Here is a 19,910-nt window from a genome sequence, read left to right as displayed (position 1 = left end):
GGGGGGGTGGGTGGGGGGGAGTGGGGGGGGTGGGGGGGGGTGGGGGGGGTGGGGGGGGGTGGGGGGGGGGGACGACAAGCCTGTCCAGAAGCCTGAATCACAGGGAATGCGCACACACACTCCTGCCAAAATGAGGCCAGCCCCTGGGACACCAGGATGCAGTCTCTGCTGGCGAGAGGAACAGGACCTCAGTACCTAGTCTCATGTTTTTGGAATGTTCCCTATAAGGAGGGAATTCTCTATTTTCTCTTCCTTAACAATTTATCCTAATGATTTAAGCACAGAAACATTCCTGCAGCATGAGAAATACATGGACCACTTCTCCATACTAGCTTAAGACACCCACAGGAACCTGGTCAGGAACCAGCCCCCTCCCTCCTTGTCTCTGAGGATATCTCTGAGGGCCAAGAGCCCGAGGATCACCTTGGTGATGCTGGACAGAGTGGCTGGGGTTTAAAGCCAGAAGGAACCAGTTCAAGGCCACCCACCTTCACCCACATGTGACATGAGACTCATGAACTCCTCTTGGGTTTATTATAGATGTTAAATGATGTAATTCCTGTAAGATGCTTTGTAGTTTGAGTCATGCTAAACTGACTTTTTACAGATTAAAACGGTTAGTGACAATTTCATACTGTCCAACCTAATTCAATGCCTAGCATGGCCCAGACAATGCATCCTCCCTCAACTCCGAGAAGGAAAACAAAGAACTATGATGTGGATGCTAACTGTGTGGTAAAGACTTGGCCCCCAGGATGGCGCTACTGGGAAGTGGGAAAGTTCAGGAGGGCCTTTGGTCACCAGGGCATGCCCTCAAGGGAAACCATGGGGCCCAGACCTCTTCCTCTTTTTGGGCTTTCTGGCCACGGAACAAGCAGCTTGGTTCTGCAATGCCATCCCCACTGCTGGCATCTGGCATCTGCACCATATGCCTACAAGCAACGGGTCTACTTGATCACAGACTGGAACCTCAGAGGCCATGAGCCAAGTAAACCCTTTCCCTTTCTAGCTGGGAATGGAGGCTCACTGTGTAATCCCATTACTCAGAAAGCTGGGGTACGACTGCTGTGAGTTCCAGGCTACCCTGGACCTCAGAGTGAATTCCAGGTCAGAGGAGACTATAGTGAGATCTTAACTAAAAATAAACCTCTGTGCTTTGTAAGCTGAGTATCTCAAGCGGACCATGTTTAGATGTCCTTGGTAACAATACTGGAGTCTGTGTGACTGCAAGTACGTACAAGGATGTGTGTGGGTGTGACTGGGTTGGGCCAGCAAGTGCATTTGAGTCTATGGCTGTGTAATACACAACTCTGTATGTGTAGTATGTGTGGAGTGGGACATGTGAGTTGTATGAAGGAAAATGTGGTGTGTAAGTGTGCTGGGCAAGGAATGAACTATTCTACACAGACAAGAGCAGTTAAAACTCCTTCACAACCTTCCAGCTGCCTGGAGATGGCCACAGCACTTGGATTAGCATCATAAGCCAGACACACTCCTCCCCCACCACAAAACAGGATGGCCCAATGCTGACCCCTTGTGCCTTCTCACCAGCACTCAGGAGCTGGCTTCAGAATCATTCCAACCACTCGCAGTGATCCAGCAAGCCTGGGCCGGTGCGCCTGCGGCCCAGGTAAGACACGGGTAAGACAGTTTCTCCCTCATTTCTCACTGGTTTAAACATTAGGATGGAGGCTCAGAAGCTGGAGGAGCTGGCACACTGGCATCTAGGAAGGTTCGGCGCTGTGTGCATCGGCAGAGGAGCACAGTCAGTGGAGGGTAACACCCTGCTGTCTTTGAACATGAAGGCAGCACCAGAGCCTGGGGGAAACTGTCTGTGCTATCCCAGCTTTGAGAACACTGGGGCTCAAAATGCGGGCTGGAGGCTGGATGTGGTGGTGCATACCATTAATTCTAATATTCAGGAGGCAGAGGCAGGCAGATCTCTGTGAGTTCTAAGACAGCCTATGTAAAGAGACCTGTCTCAAAAATCAGAACAAAACAAATACTGGGCTCAAGTCCCTACTGTAGCTTTTGGTCGCCGCCCTTCTCTGGGGCTCCACTGTACCTGAGCAGTGGAGGCAACATCAATTATGGGACAGAGACTGAGGACTCACCAGGAGAAAAGCTTTTGAGACACGGTTTCACTATGTAGTCCTGGCTGTCCTAGAACTCACAGAGATCCGACTGCCTTTGACCACACCTGGCCCAAGAAAGTCTTATTTGAATACTGACCCTGAATGTCTCTTCAAGTCTCCAAAGTCCCTGAGTGTGACAGGGACCCTGGGGACACAGAAGCTCATGGCAGGAAAGCCAATTTATAGCCACAATGGGAGCTACAGAAGTCATCTCCAGAATGTCATGGAAGCCAGGGATCCTCCTCAGGTTGGGAACCTCCGGACCACTACCCCCAAATCCATACCCGTCTTCAGGACCACCAGGTGGGCAGCATCATCTCGGACATAGGAGACAGCAGCGATGTCGTGGATGGGCACCCTGAGGATAATGTCCTCCCCGTCCCTCCAGGCCAGCTTGACATTGTAGGCAGACAGACTGAGCACAGCATCGTGCTCCTGGGTCAGGTGTCCAGGAAGTTGGTGGGACCGCTGCAAAGAACCACAGGCATCAGAAACGCTGGGCCACTGTATCAGGCTCTCCTCTGCTCAGGGAGCGCTGTGCTGGCTGCTGTTTGTCCACACATGACTGGTTCTAGCGAAGGAGAGGTGAAGAAAAGTGCTATTCCCCTCAGTACAGTGGAACTCACTCCAAGGATGTCAACATGTTCGAATCATGTGGGAGATTCCTCCGGAACTGCCTTTTAGATTCAGATTTACAGTATGTGTAAATCTGGACTATCTTCAAACTGTGAGCTTGGGAGGCAGCCCAAAACCAAGTCTAGAGATTCAAGGTTCAGACTACGAAACAGTCTTTGTCGTTGAGAGCCAAGAACACCCACAAAGTGATAGAGCCGGGTCATCCCTCTCAGTCTGAGGGTCAAAGTGAGGGGCCTGAGGGCTGACGCAGGCTAGGCCGCAGCGCGCATCGCGGGGGGCTCTTACCTTTGCCTTGTCTATGAAAATGCAGGATTTCCGTCCTACTGGAGGGGTTCAGGTAGCCGGGTATGGATGTTAGCTGACCTAAATACTGTAAGAGAGGGGGAGAAAGATCGCCGTGAGAAACAGAGCCAGACTACCGATGCCACCACACAGCACAGACCCGGTGCCTGTCCCCAGGCCACGGGCCCACGTGTCACCCATGCTCTAGGAAGAGTCTTTTTATTCCTTTTGTTTTTCGAGACAGGGTTTTTTCTCTGTGTAACCCTGGCTGGGTCCTGGCACACCCCTGCAGCTAGATAATTTTTTTTTTTTTTTTTTTTATGTGCATTGGGTGCTTTGCCTGCATGTCTGTCTGAGGGTACTGGATCCCCTGGAACTGGAGTACAGACAGCTGTGAGCTGCCACCTAGGTACTAGAAATTGAACCCTGGTCCTCTGGAAGAGCAGCCAGTGCTCTAACCGCTGAGCCATCTCTGCAGCCCTGAGTCCTACATTCTTATTGAAGTCTCAGCAGCTGCAGACAATGTTTCCCACATTTCCTACTGCTCTGTGTTCACAGCTGGTATCAAAAGTCTTTCAAAGATATCTCAAGACAAGTTTTTGGTAGAATAGGGACCTAGATGGCAGGTGTTTCCTGTCACTGTTGGGGCACTGTGCATGGCCCCACTAAAAATAAAAAATAAAAAAAAAGGGCAAGGTCACCCCCCCCTGACAAATGTACATAGATAGAAAAGTGAAGTGCCACGGTTTGAAATGCACCTCCCAAGATCCATGTTTGAAACTCAACCCTTCAGTAACAGTGCTGAAAGGTGGGGCTGTGGGAGGAAATCAGCTCACAAAGGCTCTGCCCTTAGAAATGAGGTGGGTGACATTACAGCAGAAGCAGGGTCTTGTTTTATGTGCATGGATGCTTTGTCTGCATGTGTGTCTGGTGCCACGAGGGCAAGAAGAAGGCGTCAGATCGCCTGAAACTGGAGTTACAAACAGTTGTGAGCCACCATGTGGTGCTGGGAATGAACTAAGATCCTCTGAGAGAGCAGCCACTGCTCTTAACCACTGAGTCACGTCTACAGCCCCCGCAGGTTTTCCCTCTCCCCTTCCATTCATACACCACATGCATGCCTAGTACCCATGGGGACCAAGAGAGAACATTGAATTCCTTGGGACTGGCATTATAGATGACAGTGAGCCACCACATGGGTACTGGCAATCAAACCCAGGTCATCTGGAAAAGCAGCAAGTGTTCTGAACTACTGAGCCGTCTCCCCCACCCTCACCCCCCTTCCATTCTTTTCTGGCTGGCCTGGAACTCACTCTACTTTAGCTTGAGACAATGTCTCACATAATTCTGCCAGGCCTTAAATTCCCTCTGCTGCCAAGGACCTTAAACTTCTGATCCTCCTGCCTCTACCTCTGGAGCCCTGGCATCCTAGAGAGGGGCCACGCCTCAGCTTTGGCAGTACCGGGGACTAGGCAAAGAGCTCTGTCTACTGAGGCACATCCGCAGCCCCTCATCCTCCTGCTCCAGCTTCCAGTCCCGGGGTTGCAGGCACCAGTCAGCACTCTGGACTTGGTGCACTCGGAGAGAACAAGTTTCATTCCGTTTCTGCTCTCCCACCCTCCTGTCCTTCCACTTCCCACCACAGATGATGCACTGAGAATAGCTTCATCGTGAGAGCCTCCGTCTCCGGAACCACAAGGAAGAGTCTGTTCTCACCCAGGCTAACACACTATCAAAGCAGCACTAACGACTAAGAAAAAGCAAGCAGGCCGCAAGGCCTTGGCTCAGCAGATCTCCAGACAAGTGATGGGGGCACTGAGGCTGCGAGGGCAGTTCTGTCTGTACACTACATGCTTAGTTTTTCCCCCTCATATAAAACATAAACATGTATTTTAAAAATTATATTTATGAGTGTTTTGCCCACATGTATGTATGTGTACCCTGTACTTGCCTGGTGCCCACAAAGGTCAGAAGAAAGTACTCGATCCCCTGGAATTAGAGTTGTAGATGGTGTGAGCCACCACATGGGTGCTGGGAAGTGAATCCAGGTCCCACAGCTATATTTTAAATTTTTTATTCTGTAATTACTGCATGTGTGTATGGTGTGTGTGTGTGTGTGTGTGTGTGTGTGTGTGTGTGTGTGTGTGTGTGTGTATGTGTGTGTAGGTGTAAGATGTCTGCACACACACCATGGTACATGTGTGCAGATCAGAAGATAACTTTTGGGAGATGGTTCTCTCTCTCCTTCTACTGCAGGTTCTGGGGATCAAACTCAGACCATCAGTCTGGCAAAGCCAGGTGCCTTTAGCCCTGAAGCTACTTCACTGGCTTCATAATCACCCGAGGGACAGAACCTGACTACCAGAGCTGAGAGTCCACAGCTGTCACTGGAGCTGATCTGGGTGACTCCTCTGGTGTAAGTTTTCATCTCTGGAGCCCCATGCTCAGGTGCCCACCACCGTGTAGGAGGCTTGGCAGCAGACCCCGGGAGGCACCTCGTCACAGTGCATGTCTGCAGCACCCAGCAGCTGTAGTCCAAGTCACAGCAAACTTCCCCACCTCCAGGGAACCCTCCAGGCCTAGTTCTTACCAACTAACAGCCTACCAATATATTCCTCCCAAGAAGAGAATTCCTGGGCTCAACCTTTCTCGGTCCTTTATTAATCCATATATTTAAGGTTCTTTATTAAAAGGGGAGTGAAAACGAACTTCCAGTTTCTGGTGAGCATGTCAAGGGCCTGGGAATGTCACCCTCACCATCACAGCAAGACAGCTGCCAGGGGCCGGGCGGTGGTGGCGCACACACTCAGGAGGCAGAGGCAGAGGCAGGTGGAGCTCTGTGAGTTCAAGGCCAGCCTGGTCTATAGAGTGAGTCCTAGGACAGCCAGAGCGACACAGAAAACAACTGTCTTGAAAAACAAGCAAACAAACAAAAATGAAATAAAAAGAAACGAGTAAAATATCAAAGTATAAACAGAGCATTCGCCGGGCGGTGGTGGCGCACGCCTTTCATCCCAGCACTCGGGAGGCAGAGGCAGGCGGATCTTTGTGAGTTCGAGGCCAGCCTGGGCTACAGAGCGAGATCCAGGAAAGGCGCAAAGCTACACAAAGAAACCCTGTCTCGAAAAACCAAAAACCAAAAAAAAAAAAAAAAAAAAAAAAACAAACCAGAGCATTCTATCATTCCTAATATAGGCATTTTCGTCAAAGAAAACACCTTCCCAGGGCCTAAACCACCTACCTACAAGCAGGAAAACATGTGACTCCTACTCCCCAGTCTCTGGTTCATCCTACTGACAACAAAAGAAAACAAAACCAAAAAGCAAACTTGGGGTTCACAGCCCAGAGACAAGTTCACAAGGTCACGGCGGCCTAATCACTAGACAATCAACACAGCTCTCGCCCATCAACAAAGGCTCTTGTTTCAACCAGAAAGAACTACAGACTGAGGGCCTTACTTAAGAAGGTTCCCTAGGAAGGAAAAGGGAATTATAGCTGCTGGCATGTATACTTACAAGTCAGAACAGTTTAATTACCCGGCAGACTACCACAAACCCTCACAAGCCCTCCACCCTGTACCTGAACTCCCTGTACCTGGAGTGCAGTGACTTACAAGGCAGATGAGAAGGCAGGACCACAGTTGGGAGGGACCACAAATGGCAGCGTTTCAGACATGGCAGAGACACGGTGATTAAAAAACAACTGTCATTAGCATGCTAAAAGATAAAATGGAGCCGGGCGGTGGTGGCGCACGCCTTTCATCCCAGCACTCGGGAGGCAGAGGTAGGAGGATCTCTGTGAGTTCGAGGCCAGCCTGGTCTACAGCGCGAGATCCAGGAAAGGCGCAAAGCTACACAGAGAAACCCTGTCTCGAAAAAACCAAAAAAAAAAAAAAGATAAAATGGAAAAGTGCACAACACAGACGAGGGAGACAGGCAATGGAAGCAGAAAGACGGCAGTCGAAGAATGAATCAGCAGGAAATCCTAGAAATCAACAACACTGTAGCAGCAATAAAGAACACCTCTGGTGGGCTCACCAGTCTACTGGATATATTGGCCAAGAAAGGAATCAATGGGCTTGGACTTGCGGATGTATCAAGAGAGAATTCCAAACCTGAAAAGCAAAGGGAGCCAGCGAAATAGGACACACCTGTAACTCAGAACTCGGGAGGCAGAGGCAGGAGGATCAGGAGTTTGAGGGGCACCGTCAGTTATGTAGTAAATCTGAGGCCAGAGTATTTGAGAAAGAGGGAAGGGGAAGGAAAAATGAAAAAAACAGAACATCGAGGAAAGCAGGACAACTACAGATATAACATGATAGATGAGAAAGCTAAAAGGGGTCGGTCGGGGGTAAGGAGATGACCCAGTGGCTAAGAGCACTGGCTTTTCTGGCTGGGACTGGGTTCAGTTCCAGCACTCACCTCAGGTCACCTTCATACACATACTCTCACGCAGATACAAATGTATACACATAACTAAAGGGAAACTTTTAAGAAAAAAGCCAAAGAAATATTTAAAGCACTGATGTCTAAGAATTTCTCCATTTAAGGTGAACATACCCAACCCGAGCCAGGGAGATCCAGAACGCTAAACAGGAGAGAAAGCACAAAGTCTACACATAAACCTAGACCGTTTTCAGAAAGAGAAAAACAAAGCTTAAATGAAGAGAAACAAACACTCTAGAAAAAGGCCAAAGTTAAAAACGACACTGAGCTGCTTTTCAGAATACAAGACAAGAATGAAGGATTTAAAGATTTCAGAGGAAAACCTGCCAGCCTATAATTATGAATCCCAGTAAAATTATTCTCCAAAAGTGAAAAGAAATAAAAATGTAAAGCTGCAGCCCGGTATAACCCCAACACTGAAGAGGCTGAAGCAGAGGATCGGCACCAGGGAGAGGCCAAGGCCCGGCTACAGACCTGTCTGAGCTATGAGTTAAGGTTCTACCTTAAAAAACAAAAGCAGGCCAGGTGTGGTGGCACAACCCGTTAATCCCAGCATTCCAGAGGCAAGGTGAAGGCAGGCAGATCTCTAGGCCACCCAAGGATACTTAATGAGACCCTGCTTAAAAAGAAAAAAGAAGAAGATCTCAGATATCTGGTAAGAAAGGTTATGGGGCTGGAGAAAATGGCTCAGCCGTTAAGGGCACTGACTGTTCTTCCAGAGGACCTGGGTTCAAATCTCAGCACCCACATGCAGCTCACAATTGTCTGTAACTCCAAGATCTGCCACTCTCCCACAGACATACCTGCAGGCAAAACACCACTGCACATAAAATAAAAATAAATGAATTAAAAAAAAAATGTTGGAAGAACTTCAGAAGGGCCTCAGCAGTTAAGAGCACTGGCTGCTCTTGCAGAGGATCCAGGTTCAGCTCCCAGCACCCACATGGCAGCTCACTACCATCTGTAACTCCATTTCCAGGGAATCCAAAGCCTCATCTGGCTTCTCCAGGCACTAGACACACACATATATATGCAGGCACATACATACATAAATACATTAATAAATCTTCAAAAACCTTCAGGGAGAAGGACAATTACTGGACCAGAATCTGTGATCCACACGGACAAAGAATATGTCAATAAAGGTGAAATCCAATTTTCTCTTTTCTTATTTTAATTGCCCCGATAGCAGCTGATTGAAAACAAGAGCAAGAGTGCACCGAGGTGAGGGGAGCGTGAGGAGAGGGAAACACACAGAGCAAAACTGACACTGGGATTGGGGGGGACAGTGCACGAGATGAGGGGGAGCGTGAGGAGAGGGAAACACACAGAGCGAAACTGACACTGGGATGGGGGTGGACTGAGTACAGGAGAAGCACCCTAATCGAACACTCTGAACACTGAGTGTTAACGTGATGCTGGAAAGTTCCAAACTGTGCAGCGTTTAGGATTTTCAGGGATGCTCAACCTATAAAAAAAATGATGAAAATTTTCCAATGCCAGAAAAACTTCAAAATCTGAATCACTTTTGATGTTTTCCTGATGAGGGTTACTCAATCTGTCTTCAGTAATAAAATGACCACAACACAGCCAGGCGGTGGTGGCGCACGCCTTTAATTCCAGCACTCAGGAGGCAGAGCCAGGCAGATCTCTGTGAGTTCGAGGCCAGCCTGGCTACAGAGTGAGATCCAGGACAAGCACCAAACTACACAGGAGAAACCCTGTCTTGAGGGAAAAAAAAAAAAAAAAAAAAAAAAGGCCACAACACACAAAACAGGACGGCACTGTCTGAAAGTGGAGTGAGGTTAGTTGTAATGCTTTCTGCAAATTCCAAGGCATCAAGTTAAATTAAAATAATATATTTGAATTAAACTAACATATAGATATATTTGTGCTATGGTCAGGGAGAAGAAAAACACTGTACAAAATCCTCAAATAAAACCAGAGAAAGCAGAAAGAGGAGAAAAAAAGGAAGCGAAGACCAAGGGAAGGAAAAAGCTTAAACACGGTTAAGTATTAATCCAGCTATATCACTATTGACTTTTGGGCTTTAGGGATATAGCATGTGTGAGGCCCTAGGTTTAATCCCCAGTAAAATACACAAACACACACACACACACACACACACACACACACACACACACACACACACACACACACACACTGGGGATGGGGGAGATGACTTAACAAGTAAAAGCCCTTGCCATGTAAGCACAAGGACCTGGGTTCAAATCCCCAGAGCCAATGTAAAAAGCTGGGCATGATCCCCCAGGTGCCTGTAACCCTGTGCTGTGGGTGGTGGAGACAGGAGGATCGCCGGATTTGCTGACTGCCAGCATAGTTGAGTAAGAGACCTTGTGTCAAGGGAATATGGTAGAAAGTGACAAAGCAGGATACCTGATGTTCTTTTCTCTGGCCTTTGTGAGAGCATAAGTGTACATACACACGTACACACAAACACACACACGAAAAAATACTGTCAAACTGGGTTTTATTTCTTTTATTATTGTTGTTATTTGTTTGTATGGATACAGGGTCTCTCTATGTTACCCTGGCTGTCCTGAACAGGTTGGCCTTTAGCACAGAGATCTTCCTGTCTCTGCCTCCCCCAGTGCTGAGATTAAAGGTGAGGACCACCATGCCTGGCTCAGATTGGATTTTAAAGTAAAGCAAGATCTAGCTATGCTCTCTACAAGAGAACCATTTTGATTACGAAGATGCATGCACATTAAGAGAAAATAGAAAAAGTCATCTTGAGCTAGTGCTCAAGGAAAGAAAACCAATGTAGTCTCCTTTCAGGAAAGACTGGATAAGAAAAGTAGAAGAACTGGAGGTGTGGCTAGGTGGTGGACAGAAGGACTGGAGGTGTGGCTAGGTGGTGGACAGAAGGACTGGAGGTGTGGCTAGGTGGTGGACAGAAGGACTGGAGGTGTGGCTAGGTGGTAGTAGAGCACTAGCTTGGTGCTCAGGAGGCCATGGGCTCAACCCCCAGCACCACAGGAGGGAATTAGAGACAAAAGAGGCAGACAAGCCCATAAATGAGTCAGTTCTTCTTGTTTTGTTTTGGAGACAGGGTCTCACTACGTAGCCCTGGCTGTCCTGGAACTCACTATGTAGATCAGGGTAGCATGAACTGCACAGAGATCCACCTGCTTCTGACTTCCGAGTGCCCAGCCAGGAGTCAATTCTTCAATGAGACATAGTAATCCACAATGTGCTGTGTGTTTCTAACCATGGTGTGTGTGCCCAAGTATGAGGACGTGAAAACTAGCGAACTAAAAGGAAAAGTAGACAACTCTATCACAGCTCAGGCCTCAACAACCTCAGTCAGAAATGGACAGATGCAGGAGGCAGAGATCAGAGGGGGCTGGGAAACTGCCCAGTAGTTAAGAGCTTGCTGTGCGGCCCTGAGGACCTGAGTTTTATCCCCAGCGCCCCCATGAGGAAGAACACTCCGGTAACTCAGCTGAGGAGGCAGAGACGGGAGGATCCCCCGAGGCCTGCTGGCCAGCCAATCAGCTCCAGGTTCAGCAAGAGACGCTATTTCAGAAAAAAACATGGAGAGCAAAGGAGGAGAAGACATCTGGTGTTGACCTCTGGCCTTTCCACATGTACACACACATTCACGTGTCCTGACCCTTGGCCTCCCCAGCCACTCAGGACAGAGCTGAACTCGGCCCCGTCACTCGACTGGCTGTACCGGCCAGCTAGTCAACAGCATCCAGCACAGTAGATTGCACACTCATACTCAGCTCATACGCAGCATCTGTCCCGTGACCACATTCTGGGTCATAAATACACCTTACCTTATAAGAGGCCAGCATACAATGTCTGCTTGCAGAAACAGTCTCCCAAAGGAGGAGGAGCTCACAGAAAACAATCTGAACATCCCCATGATCCATTAAAGTAAACTCAGTAACGAAAAGCCTTCCTAAACAGTGAGCCAGCTCAGAAAGGAATGGGGGATGGTGGGTGTTCCAAGCAGGGCATGGTGGAGCATGCCAGTAATTCCAGCACTCAGGAGGTGAAAGCAGGGTCAGGAGTTCAAGACCAGTCCGGACTAAGGGGCTAGGAAGGTGGTTCAGTAGGCAAAAACATTTGCCATGTAAACATGACCCTGAGTTAAATCTCCAGAAACTACATCAAGCAGGGCATAACAACTTCAGGGATTCTACGGCAAGATGGGAGGTGAGACAGGAGAATTCCTGCAAGCTCATAGCCAGCTAGCCTGGGTACACAGAGGCAAACAATGAGAGAGACCAACATCTGAGGTTACCGTCTGACTTCCACACACATGTACCCACACTCATGTGAACACATACATGAGCACACACACAAAACTAATCCTGCTAATACCGTATCTATATACATGAGCACACACACAAAACTAATTCTGCTAATACCATATCTAGCCAGGCATGGTGGCACATGTCTTTAATCCCAGCACTTGGGAGGCAGATGCAGGAAGATTTCTGTGAGTTCCAGGCCGAGCCAAGACTACAAAGTGAGACCCTGCCTCAAAACAAAATCAACAAAAAACAATACCATATCTATGTTAATTTTTTAGGGTTGTGGTAAGGGAGGAAGGGCATGTAATGCCAAGGCACAGGTAGAGATCAGAGACAACTTGGAGGAACTGGTTCTCTCAGCCATCTAGGTTCCCAGAATTAAACTCAAGTCACCAGGATTAATGGTAAGGATCTTATCCACTGAGCCATCTCACCTGTCCTATGAGCTAGACTATAAAGTGCCTCAAAGGCCCCCGGATGTCTGCTCTCTACACTCTGTGTGCTTGTGTGTGTACACAGAGAGGGAGGAAAAAAATTGCTACAACGTTTTCCAGTGACAAAATGCTGAGAATAAGTGGCTGCTGAGTGCTCATCCCTAAAAAGATATTACACCACTGCCTCTAAGGTTCAGGGACATTGCTGATGAGGGGCAGGAAAAAAATGTAAGAGCCAGAAGACAGAGAAGCCCTGAGAAGTGCCGACCTCTAAACCCTATGTAATCACTGTAACCACGAAGTCAGCAACCTTAGTTGTTGGCCCTGGGCCTGAACAGGGTGGGCTCTGTCAACTGTCAGTCACGGGTAGAGGAGGGGCTCCTGGGGCCTTCCTCCTTACTGCTGAACTACGGGGCTACTGACAGATTCTGGAGCGGAACAGTCAGTCTTCAGTTGTGTACCCACTGCTCAGCCCACAATTTTCTTTTGTTGTTGCGGTGGTGGTTTTTTGGTTCTTTTTTTGAGACAGGGTTTCTCTGTGTAGTTTTGGAGCCTGTCCTGGATCTTGCTTTGTAGACCAGGCTGGTCTCGAATTCACAGAGTCCGCCTGGCTCTGCCTCTCGAGTGCTGGGATTAAAGGCGTGCGCCACCACCACCCAGCCTAGAGCATTTTCTTGATTACGGGACACTGCCCATTGTGGGTGGTGCCACTCCTGGGCAGGTGGTCCTGGGTTCTGAAACAAAGCAGGTCAAGCAAGCTATGGGAAGCAAGTACTCCCCTACGGTCTCTGTATCAGCTCCTGCCTGCAGGTTCCTTCGTGAGTTCCTGCCCTGACTTCTCTTCCTGATGGACTATAAGCTGAAGGATGAAATCAACCCTGTCTTCACCGAGTTGCCTTAGGTCATGGTGTTTATCACAGCAGCAAACAGGAACTAGACATGCAGGTACGAAGCAGAGAAGAGATGACCCAACTCTCACAGAGGACCACAGATCAAAATGCTCAGCAAACCCACCGGGAAATGCACCAGTCTCTCAGGAGGCCTGAAGGTGCTCTAACCACCACAGCACTGAGGACTTCTGGGAAGAGCTTGGGTGCCCTGAGGCTCTCTGGGATGGCCAGCCTCTGCATGGGAAACTAACCGTGGGGTGTGAGCACTCAGAACTGGGCCCCTAGGGATGAAGAGGCCACAGGCCAGGAACTGCACAAGCCAGGCAGTAGCAATTCACCAAGGGCAGGACAGGCAGGGCTGGTAACATGCAGCAAGGTCAACGTGACAGTGGGCCACCCGAGCATCTGGCTCACGGAGTGGTGAAGTCCCTCGGAGCAAGAGATGGAGCCAACAGTTCACTGTGTAATCAGCAAACCACATAGAAATGGGCAAGCAGAACCAAGTACCAAGCTGACTCCATTTCTAGCTCTGAGCAGCTCTCACACCCTATGGTGACAGAGAGGAGAGCTGGAAGGGAAGGACTCCATCTTTCTGAAGGGACTTTGTTGACCCGGGTACGTATAACTGAGAAAATGATCATCTTCAAAGGGTTTTGGAATAAAAGTTGTAGGTGACGTTGACACCTGGGGACAGACACTGCCAACCAGCCCTGTGTGTGGTATGGACATACGGAAGTCAGGGAATCACTGCAAGAATGGGTCTGCCTCCTAGTGTCCCCTGAGTGAAAAAGAGCTGGTGACCAGCTACCCCCACTTACTGAACACAGGACACAATCCTCACACCGGCCCCCTGACTTGTGGGTTACTCAAGCAGAGGAGGCCACCCGGAACCCCTAAAAATGATCTCAGCCCCACACTGCAGAGCAAAGTGGTGAATCAAATCCAGCTCGCTGCCTTGTGGGAAAAGCAGAGACGAAAGCCGCAGTCGGCCCGGTATCCACTCAGACACCAGGCCCCGGAGCTGGTGTCACACCAAATACACCGAGCTAGAGGTCAGCATGCCATGGAAAACGTTTCACTTTGTGGCAGTTTTGTGAGGATGACGCAAGATGTGTGTGGAAATGTAAAACATTTGCTGGGTGGACTCATCATTCATGAGGTCACTGACTTTATCAATGCTCATTCAAAAACCTAAAATACTTTCTTAAAGAACCACACTGGAGTAGGAGAAGTTTTTCCTTGCCACTGGCAGATTTTGGTGTTGATTTTATTTTGTCAGAGTAACAAATGTGCGTGATTAAAAAGACCAATTGTGGTTAGACTAATATAAAAACCACCAATCCAGTCAACCAGGACAATCTTATAAGCCGCTCCAGCCTTGCTTAGAGCTTACCTTCTGGCACACGGCCATTTTTTCATTTATCATTTTAAGAATACTATCTTCCAATTTTCAATTACATTATGACCCCCAACAAACCCATTTGAGACAGGATCTCACTACATAGCCCTGGCTGGTCCAAAACTCACTATGTAGACCATGATGGTTTCCTCAAACTCATAATATCTGCCTACCCCTGCCTCCCAAGAGCTGGGTGGAGGTCTGAGCCGCCATACCCGGTTGGTCTCTACTTCCCTTTAATCTACCAATTTTATTTGACATTTTTCCGTGTTCTGTCGTCTGGACAGCTCACTGCACTGCTCAGGAACTAGTCCTGTTCACACACTGCTTTTTTTTTTTTTTTACTTGCCTTTGTTATTTAACACTTTATTTATTTAGTCATTTAATTAAGTTTTTGTTATTTAGTCATTTAGTTAGACAGGGTTCCTCTGTGTAGCCCTGGCTGTCCTGGAACTCGCTCTGTAGACCAGGCTGGCCTTGAACTTAGGGATCCGCCTGCCTCTGCCTCCCAAGTGCTGGTATCAAGGGAGTGCACCACCACAACTGGCTGGTTATTTGCCACTTTAAAAGAATGTTACCACCAACAATCCATCTCTTCCCCCTCTGCCCAGGATGGCCTTGAACTCTTGGGTTCAAGTGATCCTCCTCCTCATTCTCTTGAGCAGCTGGAATCACAGGAGCACATTACCTTGCCCAGCTATACATAACCTTTTCTTTCCTTTTTTTTTTTTTTGGTTTGTTTGTTTGTTTGTTTGGTGTGGAGACAAGGTCACTATGTACTCTTAGGTAGCCTGGAACTTCCTATATAGATTAGGCTGGCAGGTTTTATTCATAGAGATCTACCTGCTTCTGACACTGACACACACACACATACACAAAGGCTTGTAAAAACTACTTTGAATATGCAGATGCCATTTTTCATATAAATAAAATCAATCAGCTCAGTGGGATAAAAGGCTTAGAAACGCAAGTGCTGAGTAGCTAGTAACTAATATTGAGGTTTGAAGAAAGTGCTAGCCTCCCTCTGGCATCAGGACACGAGCTCCGTTCTCTGCACCCTCACCAGTACCAGGTGCTGCCGCTGTTTTATTTCCGGCACTCTGTTAGTAGTGTGCTGATCTGGCTTTTGTCTGCGTCTCCCTGACGGCCAGACTGCTAGACATCCTTTCATCCCTAACTAACCACCACTTCGCTTACCCCCTTCACAGCAATGTCTCTGTATCTGGCCACGTTCCAACTGGATTGCTTTCACATTGAATCTGGAAGGTTTTGCTCTGTCCTAGATTGGTCGGATATGTGGCTTCCAATATTTCCTTTCAGTCTGTAGCATGTCTTCCCATCTTTTCTTTTGTGGTATGAGGATAGACCCCTGGGTCCTGTGCATGCTAAGGAAATATTCTACTGCTATTTTTATCCTCACATACAGACTGAAATTTTTGCATTTTGAAAGTCTGGATGATCAGTTTTCCTTTTATGGGTCATTTTCTAGTGTCATCTAAGAACTCTGCCTAGCCTGACACCATGCATTATTTTCTGTCCCCCTCCAGTGCCCTTACAAATTTTGTAAGTGGACACTTAAGCCCATAGTCCACTCTAAGTTGGCTTTTGTGAAGGTGTAAAGTGTTGAGCAAGGGTCCCTTTTTGTCTATGTCGTCCACCTGCTCCTGTGTGGTTGCTGACATGGTCCTTCTTCCTCCACAGAATGGCTCTTGCACTCCACAAGACCATACGATAGATCTGTATGGGTCTACTTCTAGGCTCACAATACTGTTCCCCAGCCCACGCCAGCCCTCTGCAATCTTGGGAGCAGAAACACTCCAACGTGACCCGACATGGGGCAGCTGACTCCTCGTTATTCTCTTTGTTCCCTAAAAGAATCGTCTTAGTCACTCTTTTCTAGTCTTCACAGACACATTTCTACTAATCTTACTTCTGTCTACAAAACCAGCTTGCTGGCATTGTGACAGAAACTGCTGTCACCGAGCTGATCAAATTACCTATTTCAGATGGGACGCCCTGTGTAGTTTATGCTTTTAAAGGTGCTGGTCCGCTCCTATGGACGCGAGAGAACGACGTGAAGTGAGCTGAACCTTCCAGCACACAACACAATATTTCTCTTCTCGTCTCTCCATCTACTCAGTTGTCCTCTACTGTCTCTTCAACACTGTGCGTTTGTTTGTATTCATAGGTGAGCATGTGCATGTGGTGCGTGCGTGTGTGTGCGCACGCGCGCGCGCGCGTGTGCGTGTGTGTGTGTGTGGTGCGCGCGCGCGCTGCGCGCGGCTGGTGTGTGGTGTGTGTGTGTGTGTGTGTGTGTGTGTGTATACACATGGTGTATGTGCACATGTAGAGGCCAGAGGTGGCTGTTTTCTCAGAGGCTGCCCACCTTGATTGTTGAGACAGGCTCTCTCACTGGGGCCCTGAAAGACTATTCTCTCAGAGGACTGACACCCCAACATCCACATCAGGTAGCACACAACCAACTCTAGCTCCAGCTCCAGGTGATCCAATGCCTCTAATCTCTGCAGGCACTGCACTCACCAGCACACAGCCACACACACACACAAGTGTGTACACATACACACACACACTCAAAAAAATTAAAAATAATAAAAATAAATGTAAAAAGACAAAAGTAGAAGCCGGGTGGTGGTGGCGCACGCCTTTAATCCCAGCACTCGGGAGGCAGAGCCAGGCGGATCTCTGTGAGTTCGAGGCCAGCCTGGGCTACCAAGTGAGTTCCAGGAAAGGCGCAAAGCTACACAGAGAAACCCTGTCTCGAAAAACCAAAAAAAAAAAAAGACAAAAGTAGAACCCTTGCTATTACATTATTAACAGTGTCTTCTTGTCTTCTTGAGACTATTACACACAGCCATGTGCTGCCTACTGATGACCTGGGCCAATGACAGCTAATATAACAATGGTTCCCTAAAATCATAAAGGCATCACATTTTCCTAGTGCTGACGAACTTTGTGGCTGTACTAACGTCACCGTGCAAGAACCCATGACTCAATCCACAGTGATACACATATGAACAAGCCAGAATATATTAACAGCTATACAGCACATACATAGTATTTGACAACCATAATAAATGACTGTGATGTTAAGACCATCAACTTGACTGAATCTAGAATTATTCAGGAGACAGACCTGTGGGGTGTCTGTGAGGGAGTCTCTAGACCGGGTGAACTGAAGTGTGAAGACCCAACTGCAGGCTGCACAGCACCATCCCATGGCCTGGGATCCCGAACTGAACGAAAAGCAGAGTGAGCTGAGCACCAGCCTTCACCTCCCTCTGCATCCTGACTGCGATGCCGTGGTGACCAGTGCCTCGTGCTCTCGAGGCCGTGACCCGACCCCCCCCCCCCCCCCCGCCCTCCTTTACGGTGATGTACCCGCAAACCAGAGGCCAAATAAGGCCTCCCTTGAGTTGTTCTCATCAACTCTTTGGTCAAAGCAAGGAGAAAAGTAACTAATAGAACTGTGTCGGTGCTCTGTGTATTGACCACACTGTGCTTTTCAGCACTCTTGAGTGTGCTCTCGTCTAAACAGTTTACTATCAAGTGTAGAGGCACACCTGTAATCCCGTCACTTAGGAAGTTGAGGAAGGAAGACCCCGAATTAAAGATAGCCTGAGATACAATAGCGAGACATTGTCTCAAAAAAAGCAAAGAGGGGCGGGGCAGGAGGTTAGGTTAAGAGCACTGGCTGCTCTTCCAGAGGTCCTGAGTTCAATTCCCGGCACAAGTTCCAGAGGCTCCTACACCCTCTTCTGGCTCTAAGGGCACTGCATGCATGTGGTGCACAGACGTGTAAGTAAAACACCTGTACATATAAAATTAACCAATCAACTAAAAAAGTTTTTTTTTTTTTTTTTTTAGGTTTTTTTGAGACAGGGTTTCTCTGTGCAGCTTTGCGCCTTTCCTGGATCTCGCTCTCTAGACCAGGCTGGCCTCGAACTCACAGAGATCCACCTGCCTCTGCCTCCCAAGTGCTGGGATTAAAGGCGTGCGCCACCAACCGCCCGGCTAAAAAAAGTTTTTTTTACAGCAAACAAAAAAACCTAGTTTGTTATCAGTTAAAAAGCAGTTTACCAGCAGCCAACAAACAGCAGCCTCATTCATCTCCTGTTTACCCTACTCTGTCGTAACATCAAGAACACAATGAGGGGTTGGGGATTTAGCTCAGTGGTAGAGTGCTTGCCCACCAAGTGCAAGGCCCTGGGTCCGGTCCTCAGCTCCGGGTGACCAATGCCCCCAACTACATGGAGATCCCAACACCGTGATTTCCCTAACAGCAAAGCTATCCAACATCGCTCTTCACTGACCGTGACCCACAGTGGTGAGATGCACGGCGCCCACCAGGTGCTCTTACTCCGGAGCCACTGTCTTCTCACCGTGTTTATTCTCGTGGGCTCAATCTTCATCTTAAAGTTTGCCTCAAATGTACCTATCTTCTGCTGCCTGTGTTTAAAACGAGGCCCCGAAGAGCTGACTGAAGACATGTACGGGGCAGACTTTCCATCGGCTGGGCTTTACTCAAGCTGATTGGGTGGTAATTCCTAGGGAGGTATGGAACTCCTCAGCTTCCCCATCAAGAAGCTACACTTGACTGTAAACTGTGGGAAAGGCCTGTTCACAGACATTCTGGAAGCCTGAACACAAAAGGGGTTATGTACTCTCACGCCTCGCCCCAACAGGCTCTGACTTAACTTCTCCATCTTCTTCAGCCTATGCCGTGAATCAGTATCTCCAGTGCCCCACCTGCCAGTGCGGAGGTCCTGACCAATCCATCCCTGGGCTCTCACAGACTGTCACCTCTCCTACTCCCTCGGAACTTAGGGCTTTATATAATTTTATTAATTTATCTCCATTTCAGGAGACATCACACAGCTTGACCGGTCTCTTGGGCACAAGCCTCTGAGACGTAAGCCGTCAAGCATTCAGGCTAAGGATCTGGGCCCTGAACACACAATGGCTCCTGGGACAAGCTCGTGTTGTCATCGGCAGACAGGGAAGACACGGTTTCCCTCCTCTACAAGCCTTTTCTGGTGGCACCCACAACACCCATGACCTTCAAGAGACAGAGTAGCACACTGCCACAGAAAGGATCAGAAACTGGAGTTAAGAAGTTTTCCAGTTGTTATCCGGAGGCAAGACAGCGGGGAGGACACAGGCTAACTTGTTCTGTGGAGCTGACAGGACTGTTTGGCAGGAGTGCCCCTGTGGCCCACGATGACTTACCTTCACCTCCTTCTCAATATAGTCGCTCAGCAGTCTGTCTGGCTCGACGCGCTCAGGTAAGGACAGCACCACAGTGTGCAGAGGGCGCCTCTCTGTCACCTTCTCATGGGCTTTCTTATCTCTACTCTTTTCACCTTTTAGGAATACTCGTTA

At 48.5% G+C, this 19,910-nt stretch overlaps 1 protein-coding gene across 1 annotated transcript in view; it reads right to left on the bottom strand.

The window, feature by feature from the left end:
- Positions 1-19,910, bottom strand: part of Ccm2 (CCM2 scaffold protein) — a 41,506-nt gene that overhangs the window by 13,718 nt on the left and 7,878 nt on the right. Inside the window, 4 exon segments of the mRNA XM_052734479.1 lie at positions 2,420-2,603; positions 3,057-3,074; positions 3,076-3,141; positions 19,758-19,909. Coding sequence (XP_052590439.1) covers positions 2,420-2,603; positions 3,057-3,074; positions 3,076-3,141; positions 19,758-19,909 — 420 coding nt within the window.

This window comes from Peromyscus californicus, unplaced genomic scaffold (assembly GCF_007827085.1).
Source record: "Peromyscus californicus insignis strain IS unplaced genomic scaffold, ASM782708v3 Scaffold_13__1_contigs__length_99412109, whole genome shotgun sequence".
In the NCBI taxonomy this organism is placed as follows: domain Eukaryota; kingdom Metazoa; phylum Chordata; class Mammalia; order Rodentia; family Cricetidae; genus Peromyscus; species Peromyscus californicus.
Note: the sequence above shows the minus strand (reverse complement) of the source record. Positions and strands in the feature narration are given on the sequence as shown.